Raw genomic sequence first — 14,091 nt, 5'->3', positions numbered from 1 at the left:
GTACACAACGCAGTTTACACTCTCCAGTGTTATTTTGTTAGTACATTCATTAGGCCTCCTTAGGTTCCCCATCTTTTTTACTCTTCTGCCATTTGCTCAGCATGCATGAGTTGTAAGAGACCCGTACCATCATGCAGAGTGAAACATGCCAAATATTCAATGAGCTAGGGGAGCAGACACAACTATGTCGGTTACTTTTGAGTCGATGGCTTGGATGAAACGATACTGCTTTGCTAGAGACAGCTTTGTATTGAGACTGAGATGTCAAAGAAAACACTCCCAGTACACAGACATCTGCTGGGATTGAGGAAACTCACGGGTATTTGACTGCTCAGTGTAAAATTTGAGAAACATCACTACTGTCATGCAATCTCTTCACACTAGGGGATCAACGATCAATACAATTGATGGTTCTTACTGCGCATGTAATTCAGCGCTGGCCGCAACGCAACTTGTAATTTTCAAAGGATATTACAAAAGGTATCACTGCCCTGTACTACTACCATGCTTGAATTTACAATGATGTTCAAAGTGTGTTCACATTTCCACCTTCCTAGGTAAGAATGCTGATTATTCCTTGTCGATAAGACAGCTTGGAATTACTTAGTAATGCGCTCTGGGGTTAAAGATTGCATATGGCTCGCCATCCACATAATCATTCATAACTTCTTACACAGGACACAAACAGTACACTAGCTTGTGATGACTGCCATACTTGATTGCCTGCTTTAAGCTGTCGAGACACAGAGATTATCAGAATTTACAATGCAGCAAACACAAACAGACAGCCAGTCTTGTCTCCAGATGTCACAGTCAGTTGGCTCATCCTGTTCTCTGAAACTAGGATAACATTCAGACCTACACTAGCACTACTGAGAAAGCACAAACGATAAATCTGCCTACTGGGGATGCAATTTCAAATCTTTCTCTATGAACCTATACACTCTCTCTCCATCCATCTTGTGTGACATGTCAGTCTTTTGTATAGTTCATAGTAACTGTGTTAATTTCTTTCTGGCGATGAACTGCAACTCACCTATTTGTTGTTGTTGTGCTGCAGCAATGGCGTATTGCTGCTGTTGAGGCGTCAACTGCTGCATGGCAATGGCTTGTGGAGTTGGCTGGCGTTGTTGTTGTTGTTGGAAGAGCTGGTGGGAGGGGCATAACAGAAGAACATTCAATATCATTGCAATGACATGAAGGCAACAGCGCCCTCTACAGGCTAAGTTTGGTCTATGTATGTCTGAACAGATCAACTTTTTCACCGCTGGAGAAATTTATCTACATGACTAAATTTCTGCAAATATCACGGTAAGATGAAACAATTTTGTCTAAAATTTATGCAATATCTTCCTTCCATCACTTTTTTCTCAATTTCCTAAATTGTGAATTGAAAGTGTTCACCAACATAAATTAATTCATTACTTTTTGTATTACCTGCTGATTGTAATCAATGTAACTAGGACTGTCCATGCTTGGCACCATTTGAGAGGGATAATCAAATTGTAGCGGGTCCACAGTCACTGGTTCCATGTTCTCCATACCCTGTAGACTGTTTTGAGTTTGTGCCTCGGCGATGTTGTCCGGAGTCTTGGCCAGGATTTGTCTCTGCGGCACTTCCATGTTGGTGTGTTTGATTTGCTCGGGTTTGTTCTCTTCGTTGGGCGAGGGCTGTCTACTGCCACTGTTGTTCCTGAGGGATGAGAGAGAGAGAAATATCGGTACATCATTCTTTGATGTCTCCTGAGATGACACAACTACCGGTGAGTTCAAAGTCTTCCAAAAACACAGAACCATTGTTGAACTCTGTTTTTTGTATGACATCACAGAAGTGCAATAACACAAGGCTAAATGTGCCACACTCTAAAAAGGATGAACAGAGAGCTGTATGCAATACCATAAAACACAGATTAAACTAGTTTTCTGTGAAGGCATCCTGTGTCACTGTATGGCCAACTTGATTATAAAAGGGATTAACACACTGCTGATGTAACAATAACCCTGAGAGTTTGGTCTTTTTCTGTTGAGAATTGTGATTATGAAAAGGCTCAACACACAGATGACGTAATAATGACCCTATTAAAGAATTTGGTCTTTTTCGGTTGTGGCATTAAGTCCATATATTTTCCTAACATTCTTCAATTATTTTATATAAATTCCATAAAAAACATATGAGGTGTACCCACATAATAGATAGACTGTGATATTAATTTTATGCTGCCAAAGTTACAAAATACAAAGCAAAGCAACTGGGGATACTGTCATAATCTGCTGATATTACAGATCATAATCAAACGTACAAAGTACAAAGATATACAGTTAATAAAGTCCAATCTCCACTTCAAGATAGCCAGAGTTGGCGACAATGTGCGGAAATGCCTACAGAATCAGTGATGTAGCGCTCTGCTGTGGTGATAGGGGTTACATACTCAAAGAACACCACTTCCAACCAGCTTTCCTTATAGGCACATTTATCTATCCAAGGGTCACTTAGTTCCTTCACATGTTTAGTACAATAACAAAAGACGGGTCACACGGGCATCTTCAGGACTTATGGTGTCTGTTGCTTGTTCTGTCAGACTACTGATAGCAATTATCAATGCATAAACAGTCAACACAACAACACAAAAACAACTTAAGACAGGAGAGACACCACAGTGACATGATTCGCATTCTGTTCATGGTGACTTGTACCAAAATACTGCAGTATTATGCCGCTGAGGGGCACCTTTGAAAGTGTAGCACATTGAGGACTAAAACCACTGGCATCCATTTATACACAACACACACCTGTGTATATTGGGACTTGGAATACAGTCACATCGTGGTTGATTGTACCACAGTCACAAATCATATTGCCCAGAGTTCAATGACGCCGGTAGGAATAATTGCAAGTCATACCTGTACACAGGCTTCTCCTGGTCCTCTTCGGCGCTGTTTCTTCCGTTGCCATTTTGAGGTATGTCTTGGATGTTCTCCGTTTCTTTGGATTTTACCTCCTCCTCGAACGGCGACGGTGTTTTGCTCTTCTTTTCGTGTTTAGTACTCTGTGGGTCGGATTCTGGCAGGCTGTTCTCGTTTGGAGGTGCTCCCTGTGGACAGGTATGCGAACGGGGTGTGTTAGTGCAAGCTTCAGAAATGAAGTACAGACTGCAGCCACAAATTAGCTGCGGTTTCCTCCACTGGATTTCAAGTATTAGCATATGCTGGTACCTTGAAAGGGCAAAAGTTATAATTTGATGGATGATCCTGCCAACAGTTCATGTCAGCACAAAGGCTGGATTGAATAAAAATATTGTTTTTAATAAGAGATTCCGCAGACTTGTTCAACTCTAAATCAAACTGAGTTTCCTTCACGAATCAACACCAACAGTTTCCCAGTCTCTGGAAGTCTCTACTTTGGAAGAGGATGGATATCCTCTGAAATGAAACACAGCACATATCTTCATTCACGATGTAGATGACACAATGTCACATATATTCTTGCTGCCACTTCTGAGCACATTTCCTTTCATAAATTCAGTTTCTGACCCAGAAAAATAAGCTATATTTGAATACTCTCCATCTCCTGCTTACTTGTACGACCAACATCCCTTCAACAGACTTGATATCGTACAATTTTCAGGACAGGACAGAACAAGTCATTGCCAGATATATGCAAAATTGTCAGTTGTCCAGGTTTGACACAGAAGAAAAGTTCAACTTACATATCCCTGTTTCATTCTACCGAGTCTGGTTTCCAGCTCTTTACCCTGTGGAGATGAACCCAGTACATATTCTACCATGCTGACCCCTAACCCTCCACCGCTCTCGGACCGCGGTGAGAGCACAGCGTTGGCATCACCTGGCTGGTAGCCACGACGCTGCATGACGATTGGTTGAGACACTGAGTGATCTAGGTGGGACAAGATACGAATGTTTGGTCAAGGTGTGATGTACTGACATCAAGGAAACAGAAAAATTTTTCATCTACAGTGTCAAAGCATATGTCTAAGCAACGGCACATAGGCATTTCTTATAATGAAATTGTTTTACAATAAATAAGAATATCCAGTTATTTATTCATCAGAAATTTCTCTTTAACCTTTTTGCAGACGCTAAAATGCAAGTTTAATTTCGTTGGAAGCTTGTCATATATTTGATAAACAAGTCTTTCACTAGTTCAATTTGATTCAGCCAGCCCTCTGATCAAATGCTCAACAACAGTCTACACATGGATTGTTATTTCGAAATATCAAAATTGCACCTGATGTGAGTTGTTTTGAACTAAAATAGTTGGGTTAATAGTGAAAACACATTCTTTAAACCAGGAAACAGCACAGCATGGATACACATGAATGTTCAAGTTCTTTCTGCTATGCTGCCATACTTCTATTCTACTGTTACTTACCGTGGCCAGCATTGATAGGTACAGCTCCCCACGCAGTTCCATGCCACTGATCACTCAGAAATATACCCTTGGGTTCATCTTTACTCCGCTCGTCTCCATCATTCATCTCCCAGAATTTCTTTGCAGTCGGTGCAATCTGGAAAATCAACGAACAAAAACTATTTTATTGCAAGTGATACCACTTTCTGGTGTCTGAAGGAGACAGATAGATAGACATATATATATTTAGACATAAATCGTAGGTGCATACGCGGAGAGACAGACACATGCCAAACAATCTGAATAGCTCCAGCTGCCACACAGTCATAAAGCATCTGGAAGCTTAATGTACAATCTGTAAATAATATCGTTTGATAGTTGCGGCGTGTTCATACAGATTGGCTAATATGCATTACTAAACTGTGATTTCTACACAGACTAAACTGACACATCAGGTATACACGGAGCATACACCATAAACTATGCATGGATCACATATGGAATGTAGTGGTAGATTTTTTCATTATGGAAAATGTTGAAACTTCACGGATGACAGGAAGAGGAAGTGCAACCGGACCACTGAGGCTTGTGTGGATATGCTGACTGATTTTTGACTGAGGGCGGTCTGTCTAGCTTGAGCTGTGACACTCGCCAAGAGGTACATGTATGATATTATTGAGACTATGGAAGTGTGTGTTGTAAATTCTTTTGATAAGTACCACAGCGTGGAGGTTTGATGGATGCTGCAATGGCCACAGTGAATGAGTGTACACAGAAACTGTGCTATGGTGCGAGGGGTCATCTTCAAAGGCCAAGGACTACTTATACGTTGTGGTGGAAGTTTACAGTACAGAAGATGAACAACTCTTGACTCTCCTTGAAAAGTATATAAAGCATATTCAGTTCAAGGTTTGCGATGAAAATGTTGCACAGAAGAAGTTTCACATCAAGACCACAAGCGTAACCAAAGGAAGCGATAAAAGTGGTCAGTTGCTACTGTAACCGGGCAGAATTCATAATTTTCACTTGGATGGAAAAGTATTGAATCTGACACCAAAGTTATGAGCCAGTCTATGTTCACCCACAATGGCTGCCATTATCATCCGCTCAGACACTTGTACCACCCTGACCCATACATCAACTGCTGCCGTGTCACTGCTAGTCAGCCAGCATTCTTGAGCAGATTACACAACCATGAATGTGTGAAGGAAATCAGTTTCAGTTCATGACTAGACCTGCATTTCCACATATCTAGGGATCTTTCATCAATGACAGGTTGAGTGAAATAGCATGAACTCCAAATACTATGAAATAGTTTAGTATAGTGCAATTTATTTTGAAATTATACATGAAGTCACTGCACGTGACAATAACACTGCATCTTGCACAGAGCTTATACAATTTGAAATGATACAACCAGTAAAAAGCCAAACAAATACAATGGACAAAATGGTTTAATTTACAGAATTTGACATGAAGTCGACAAGGGTTGCTTTGAACTCTCACTGCCCACTGATCAGTTATATCAACCCCTCTGTGTGCTGCAATTTTTCTGCCCAAAATTTAGGTGTAACATTTTACCAATTTTGATGAATTTTTCAGTAATTGTTTGACAATTTTGGAGCAAATGAATATCACTTTTCATTGGGTAGAGTTTTTGATCAAAAATTGTGGGAAAAATCTGAAAAAAATAATTTGTCTGAATCTGAAAAAAAATTGTCTGATGTTGTATTTCATAGAGGTGACAAAAATTGAATTTGGCACTAAAAGGGTTAACATTAACTTGCTACATAAAACAAGAGGATAAATATACTATATTCACATAAATATTTTTTTCCAGCCATAGCACCACCTCTGAGATGTTATCAAGGTCTCTTTCTATCTGGCAGGACATTTCACTCCTCAAAGAAGGCCAAAACAATCCCCAGTGTATACCAACAATGACCTTTCAAGACCCAATTCAAGTTTGTTTCGTGCCAAAAGCACACCTAATTTTCAGATGTAAACAGTGCTCCATTACTGCTTGTGAGAATCTTGTTGGCTCAAATTACCAGCCCAGGAGGCGTTGACCTCAAGTGATTATTGATCCAGCATGCCTGATGATACAGCTGATGGTCAAACACTTGAAATGTGTTTAGGATATTAGTGTGTGTCCTCACAGACGTAGACAGATGACATGATGGAACTGACAAAGGACTCATCTCTGGAGAGACACAGAACTTCCACAGATTTCCAGACAGTCTCAAGCAGATTTCACGAGACAGAAGCTGCAACTTTTGATTTTTTCACAGAACTTCCACAGATTTCCAGACAGTCTCAAGCAGATTTCACGAGACAGAAGCTGCAACTTTTGATTTTTTCACTTTTTTTGTTTTTAATATCAACTAATATCTTGTTCCATGCCTGAATGAATGTTATGAAACATAATATTCAGCTTGTCAACTCAGTCTGTACTCGTGTACACTGCAGTGTTATTGCTGGCAAGTGAATTCTGGTCTTGACTAGAATTCAAACGTCAATAACAGTGCACTTTGCATGTGTTGAAGCTGTTTTGAAAAGCTATTATAAGTGGGTGTTTGAACATTCTTCAGGGAGTAGAACAAGAACTTGCAATTGACATACAAAATAAAAACTGAAAAAATCATTAACAGTTACAGTTGCTCGCCCTCTTCAAGATTTAACACATTTCATTTTCCCTGCAGACTTTAATTGGCTCTTTATTTTCAATTCATACTTTGTTCCACGCAGTTGTGAACACTCAGCCGAGAGACACCTTCTGAGAAACAGGTATGACACAGATTTCAAAATAAAGTTGGAGGTCATTCTACCCGACTGTGACCGAGAACGTCTGCCTCGTAAGTACCTCTTATATTCATAAGACAGATGTAACGCATGACACAGATTTCAGTTGGAGGTCATTTCATGCACATTTTTTTCTATTCAATTCTGAATTGGAACACAAGGCAGATGGACAACTTTTGCCAGAGATGGAGCCCTCCACATGTGTGACAGATTCGTCAGAGGTCAAAAGAGGCTTTGGAAGGCTGCGGGAGAACTCTGCTGCAGATTGACTATCACTAAGCCTACGGTACTTTCATTGCTGTTGCCTAGAAACCAGTCGTGTGTTATCAAGGGAATGGTGAGGAAGCTACAGCAAGCTACAGCGGTCACTTCCTTCCTGTTTTAACACTAATGCAGGGCAAATATGACCATTTGAACAAATTCATTCAGCTTCAATGATAAACTGGTCAAAAACGATTCGATTAATTTTAACACGAAGATTACAAAAGATAAATAAATAAATAAAAATACATGAATAATACACAGAACCCCATATAGCACCAGTTGTATATAGCACCAGTTGTGAGAAGAATCTTTGTCAATGAATTTCAGCAAATCATAAACAAGGTGACCTATTATTTACAAGATTACATATTTTGTGATTTCTCTACAAATTTTCCTATACACCGCATGAACCAGTCACCAATATAACACCTATCAAGCAATAGGTGACAAAGTTTCAATATGATTCATTGTTACATGCTAGGGAAAACAGCACCATCATCTGTTCCATTTTCTAAGCATCATAACTCACACCTCAGAACAGTACCCACTGTCAATGCTGGATCAACACACAGAAACACACGACAATACAGTGATGTTACATTTCTAGGAATATTTGAAAACAATGTAAAAACACAAACAATTTATTGAATTTCAAATGCACAGCTGTAATTTCTTTCAACAGAAAATATTACTCATATCAATAATGTTATCTTCTTTTATTTTTCTTTCCTTTAATTACTTTCTAATTAATTTCCCACCTGCAAGATATTGACCTTGGGGCCTTTTGTACCACCAAGGATGCCCACTACTTCCAAAAACAGCATTTCATAACACACAAATCTATCAAATTTTCCTTTCATCTTCAGGGAGTGGAGCCCTGCCAACATACTAGTTGCCATGCCAATCTGATTCCAGAGCATCTAAAATGCTGCCTATGACATTTCTACTGCTGATATTTGAGCTCCAAAATACACAGCATTTCCACTCTTTATGAGGTCATAAAAATCTCAGACATCTAATTCATGCAATGCTGTAGCCAACATATGGAAGACTGACAGACTTTCAATAAAACACGGGGAGATTGGTTTTCTGGAAAACATAGTTTCTAGATTTTTTGTTTTCTCACCATCATTTCAATTTTCAAAACAGTTTCTGTATTTCTTTTTGCTAAACAATCAATATTTTGATTTTCAAAACAGTTTGAAATGCTTCAAATCTGGCAACACGAATTTAAAGAGGGACTTTAGCCTATCATATCTCATTTTGGAATTCCTTCAGCAATTACACATGCTAAATTTGCAGAATAAGCTGAACTAAATTGTGATAGATTTTTCCTTCCAACCAAGCAAAATAGCTATGTATGTTTACAGTTAATACCACACAAGTACAGTCAGAATCCTAACTTCTAAGTTCTTTTATTTTTCTGAACTGAATAAAGTAGTGGGTCTGTATTTTCAACATTACCACATTTTTAAGGAGTTGCATGTGTAAACCCTGCAACAACTTCTATCATACGCAGGCTTGTCCATATTGGAGAGCAAATCGCAAGATGAATGACAGACCTGGTGAAAATTGGGGTTAATTCTTTGGGGGCCTCTCCTCCATTGAATTACTACAACTTCGGAAGGCATTACATGCTCATGTGGACAAATCAACGCTGGCCTTCTCAAAACAATTACCCTTCAAGTGGTCATTCCGGAAAGTCCTTTCTACAAAACCTGTTCAAGACCAATTAGTGCTGGCAAAGGAAGGAAATGCATATCAATACCCCTGGTCCTACCACAACAAAGAACCCAGTCAGTGTACTGCATTAAGGCGTACACTGACCGACAAAACACAGTCATATTATTGTCAAATTCCTAACATTCTGGCCAACTCTGAACCACAACTCCACAAGACAATAGCACCAATGCCAAACCAGAGACTGAGTCTAGCCAGCGCAGGGCTGAAACAACACACCATTCTTTCCATTTCAACAGACTTAGGAAACCCATTCACTTAAAGAAAATTCTGTCAAACCCTTCAGCCGTGAAATTATGGAAGAATCCTATTGTATTCTTTTGTAAGGTTGGACCTTCATACTGAACCATGGAGAGGAGAGAATCAAAATACACGTCATTTGAATGGGGTTATTATTTTCATTGCCATGTAATTCTGACAAAACGCGTCATTTACAAGGACAATTTATTTTTAGTGAAAGGCATTTGTCTATTTGTCGACACTTGAACCAGTTGAAAGCACACAGTCAACATATTGTGGGCAAGTTTCTTGCAACAATAACATTATAACATTATTATTCTGTTGATCAAAAGGAACAGAGCTGCAATAATTCATGCCTCGGTTCTTGTTACTTGTGGGAGTTTCCGCCAGATGAAATTACACCTGTCATGTTGAAATCAAGGGATGTGAAACGAGACCTAGAAATAGAATAATACCGTCATATCCATTCTAAATAAATATCCAATTTTGATCATGTTTACATTGATTTTTTCCCCCTGACAAATTATCTACATGACCTTGACACAGATAACTAATCAGAATATCGCAGATATGGAATAGGCCTCAGTCTCATCAATGGATCATAAAATGGTTGCTACAAAAGATGACACTAATTCATATCTGTGACCTGGGCGTCGTAAAAAACCAGCCATCAATTTAATTCACTGAATTTCCAAAACAGAGGTCAGACATTTATTAACACATCTGAGAACACGAATATGAAAGACTTGATTGTGTTGAAAAGTCACACAGTCCGCAGACAACCTGAATTTTCAAGCTTGGCCTAGTTAATATAACCCTCCTTGTTAGCTACAGGCTGCAAGTTCCACATCTTCTATGCTCTCCTGCCCTCTACCTGTTCAGGAAATACATGAGGTCACATGTCAAAGGTCAAAGTTCTAGATCCTGCTGACAGGGCACTTCACAGTTACTTGAGTCTATTACAGTAACGCAAATAATGGTCTGTGTAATTTTATTTTCCTATTGGGTCGCTGATGGCTTGAATCAATTTACTATGCCGGTTCACAGGGCACAATAATGAAAACGAAATTTGAAAAATAGTTTATATTCTTCTCTTTCAGAAACCTTGGTGAAACACAGATCATTAGTCGAGATGAAGAGATAACATAAGGTGTCATGCTCCAAGTCACGACATCATTTACATGGCAGATTTGAATGCAGGGGCAAAGATACTCTATGAGGAACTAGTTTGAATAAAAACAGTACAGGGTCATTCTGATATGCTCTTATATTGCCTATCTTCTTCATTGTACAGAGGAAATATTGAAACAGAAACTAACTGTAACTGTGGAGTTGCATTGTCATGTTGTACACCCTTGGAAAGGAATCCACAGGAACCATAGGTGCAAAATTTTGACAATATTTTCATTGATTTTGTTCCATAAAACAAAGATATGCTATTATCATTTTCTCCACAAGATATATTAAAATGTTATATATCACAGACATCCAAAAAAACCCCACAGAATGCCAGCCTTGCCTAAACACAATAAACTATTGTTTATGAGTACATTTTTGTCTGCACCAAAATTCAGCTGCTGACATGCAGCGTGCTTAAAAGGCTACATCTGATTGGTCGATTGTCACTGTTCACAGCAACTTAGGGAGTTTGTTTGCATATTCAATTAGATTCAGCCAACCAATTGGATAACAGCTTCTGAAATATTGCACATTTGCCAAAATTCAGTCATCAACAATAACATTTTACATGGAGACATATAGACTTTACTGACAGGGTGAATACAGGGTATTTTCACATTATTTTTTGAGGTCTAACTGACAATTTATTTCACAGACTGAACAAAGCATTCCGGAAAATACACCAAAACTTATTTTTACAACCCATAGTTTTGACAGATGTCAAAACTTGAAGTTGAGTATATCTATTTGATAGACATCAAAACTGGCAAATGAATGTCCAAACATAGAGACACTGATTTATTGGCAAATGTGTATTTTGAGGAAGTCAAACTTTTGACAGGTGCAGTAGTCATATCTCAGCACTTTCATCAAATACATCCACACAATGCGAACACTTCAATTTCATTCACACCGACTCAAAATGGCAATCTCTTATTCCCCTACATCTGCCTTTTATAACCTCATCGTTTTTCAAAATACTGATTTTGAAGTACCATAAACCTCAAATCTGTAACACTTGTGGCAATTCCAATAACACACAAACTTTTCAAACAGACCTCATTTACATAAAAGTAAGGCAAGCAAATACGCCCACAATGTTACATTAGAATTATTTGGAATGTTCAATAAAACCAAAAATATGCGTTCATGCACATGTTGGAATTCCTGAGATTAGGTGCTGAGGTATGCCGAGGGTCAGGAGTCCCTGTGAGTGCAAAAAAGTCAGTAAATGCATTTTACATTGCAGATTAACACATGCAAATTGCTAGAAGAGTGGTACAACTGACTGCATTCCTGATGACTGACAGTCTACTAAGCTACCAGGTCACAATTATTTGCTTGAGAATTCAAAACAACACGATATAATGCACCAACTTTTTAAAGTCCTAACAGACACAACAATAATTCTTAACTTGCTAGCGTTGTATTAGAAAGCATGTATGTTGTCAGCCAAGCATATCATAATTTTCAATTTATTATTATTTATTAATATATATTAATTTACTATCATATCACCAGTAAACATTCAGCGATTATATCAGTGCCAATGTGATGGAAAGTTTTGACCACAATGAAATGAAAAGTTACCCTGCTTAATTTGAATAAATATCGGACAATCACTACTTATTCCAATATATACTCAGTTATTCATTTTCACCTGATGAAATAAAGCTACTTGTGTACTTGGCCAGCTCAAGCGCCAAAGTAAACCCATTTGCATTGCAAAGGTATGAGACAACACCTCCCTTGATACACTTTATACATATCGAACGGACACTTTAGTAAAACGGTATATTTCTGCCATCCCCCCCACATTACACAAGCGATTGCTGGAACTCCGATTGCTCATACGATTGACCCTGTGACCTTTACAATCCAGAGACACAACAACTTTCCAAGGTTTACACAGCAGTGGCAGAGTGGAGTTTGCTTTCATTGAAGATTACACAAATCAAGCACCAATGTGTGCACTTTCTGAATGGCAGAAGGCACGCTGACCAATGCTGACCAGAATTCCTCATTACAGCCATTTTATGTAAACCCTCCTATTCAAATGACTGAGACCTTATTCAGTTCACGACAAAGGCAATTTACTTTCTTAAAGGTACAAAGCCGACATAGGGGCAACTGTAAAGGCTATTTGACCAGGTTGGTTTTATGTTCCATGGTTGTGATGAATCATTCATTACCCTTCATTGTACATGACAAGTGATAAGTCATTTGAAGTGGCTGTGTAGATCTTTTTCTCTTTCTTTTATGGTGAGAGTTCTGAACAAAACCTAAAGTCTTTAACTCTGAGCGACTGTGCTTAGCAGTTGCACATTTGCATATCACTTTCTCTGACACCTGTCAAAATAATCTTGTCACTGTAAAGGAAAACACTTTATCAACACAATACTAGCTCATGGCATTCTGGGTCCACCGTTTCTCAGATGAGTAGAAAATCATTCAAGTACATGAATGATAAAATATGAAGACAATGATGAAAGTATTGGCTTACTACTCTTGATAAGCCCCTATTTGAAATTATTGACTACAAGTTTTGTTAAATTGAAACCCATCTAGCCGTGAAATATTCACAACTGGTGTAATGTGCCTGTTAAAAGTCAGAGTAAAAAATTCAAAAAGTCTTATAAGATGTTGACGTGCTTCTGAGATTCAAACCATGTCTGACAGACTGTTACTATCCATGCAGGTCTTTTGCAAAACAAACAATTCTAAATTCAGAGGTGTCCTGAAGGTCAACCTGCACTTCATGGAACCCTGCAAAATGTCAGTTTCACAGCAGATTTCAGATGGCAAACATGGGTATCTTTCCTGTACACCTCTCTAATATTACAATATAACTAGAATATGGTCAACTATTATTTTTCCTGACGGCAAAGTTCACGAGGGCTGTGTGCTGGCCATTACACATGATATGTATTCATAGTATCATCTAAAGTTAAAACCTAAGACAGCTAAAACCTAGAGGGAAAAGTAGTGCTAACCATCGTAGAAACTCCCCCCTCCCGAAGTTGTTTACCGTGCACGTTTTAATTATCTACGGCCCCTAATATTACCATGGTAAAATACAAGTGATTAATGCATGTAGCATATTATTTTTGTTATAATATTGTCATGGAAAAGTACACTTCAAATGGGCTAACTGGGCCCAGAACATGTTTATTACTATTCTTGACTTTAGATAGTAAAGTTGTTATGATGATTATTCAGGTTCTTGGGCCCAGCAATAACCAAGCATTCAGGAATGAGGGGGCTGAGTGTGTTACACATGGCACATCCAGACCAATAAACATCGTTGGTCTTTTGCCGTTTTTTTACCGGATGAAGAAGTGATTTATGTAGAATCTGAACTTTGTCACATGATCCAATAAGCTTGAGAATGAAACCTAACTACTATGAGAAAGTCGGGAAAGAAAAAAGATGTTGAAATAACAAGATGTAGAACACCAAAACATTGCGATCTCATTTACATAATGAAGCAGTGTGCA

At 38.5% G+C, this 14,091-nt stretch overlaps 1 protein-coding gene across 10 annotated transcripts in view; it reads right to left on the bottom strand.

Moving 5' to 3' along the window:
- The window catches only part of LOC139115511 (pumilio homolog 2-like), a 63,722-nt gene that overhangs the window by 20,885 nt on the left and 28,746 nt on the right, over nucleotides 1-14,091 (bottom strand). For all 10 annotated transcript variants that reach the window (XM_070677651.1, XM_070677653.1, XM_070677654.1 and 7 more), the window contains exons 4-8: nucleotides 4,391-4,526; nucleotides 3,708-3,895; nucleotides 2,902-3,092; nucleotides 1,438-1,693; nucleotides 1,037-1,148 (exon numbers count right to left, since the gene is read on the bottom strand). In XM_070677651.1, coding sequence (XP_070533752.1) covers nucleotides 1,037-1,148; nucleotides 1,438-1,693; nucleotides 2,902-3,092; nucleotides 3,708-3,895; nucleotides 4,391-4,526 — 883 coding nt within the window. The remainder of the gene's footprint in view (nucleotides 1-1,036; nucleotides 1,149-1,437; nucleotides 1,694-2,901; nucleotides 3,093-3,707; nucleotides 3,896-4,390; nucleotides 4,527-14,091) is intronic.

This window comes from Ptychodera flava, chromosome 17 (assembly GCF_041260155.1).
Source record: "Ptychodera flava strain L36383 chromosome 17, AS_Pfla_20210202, whole genome shotgun sequence".
Taxonomy (NCBI): Eukaryota; Metazoa; Hemichordata; class Enteropneusta; family Ptychoderidae; genus Ptychodera; species Ptychodera flava.
Note: the sequence above shows the minus strand (reverse complement) of the source record. Positions and strands in the feature narration are given on the sequence as shown.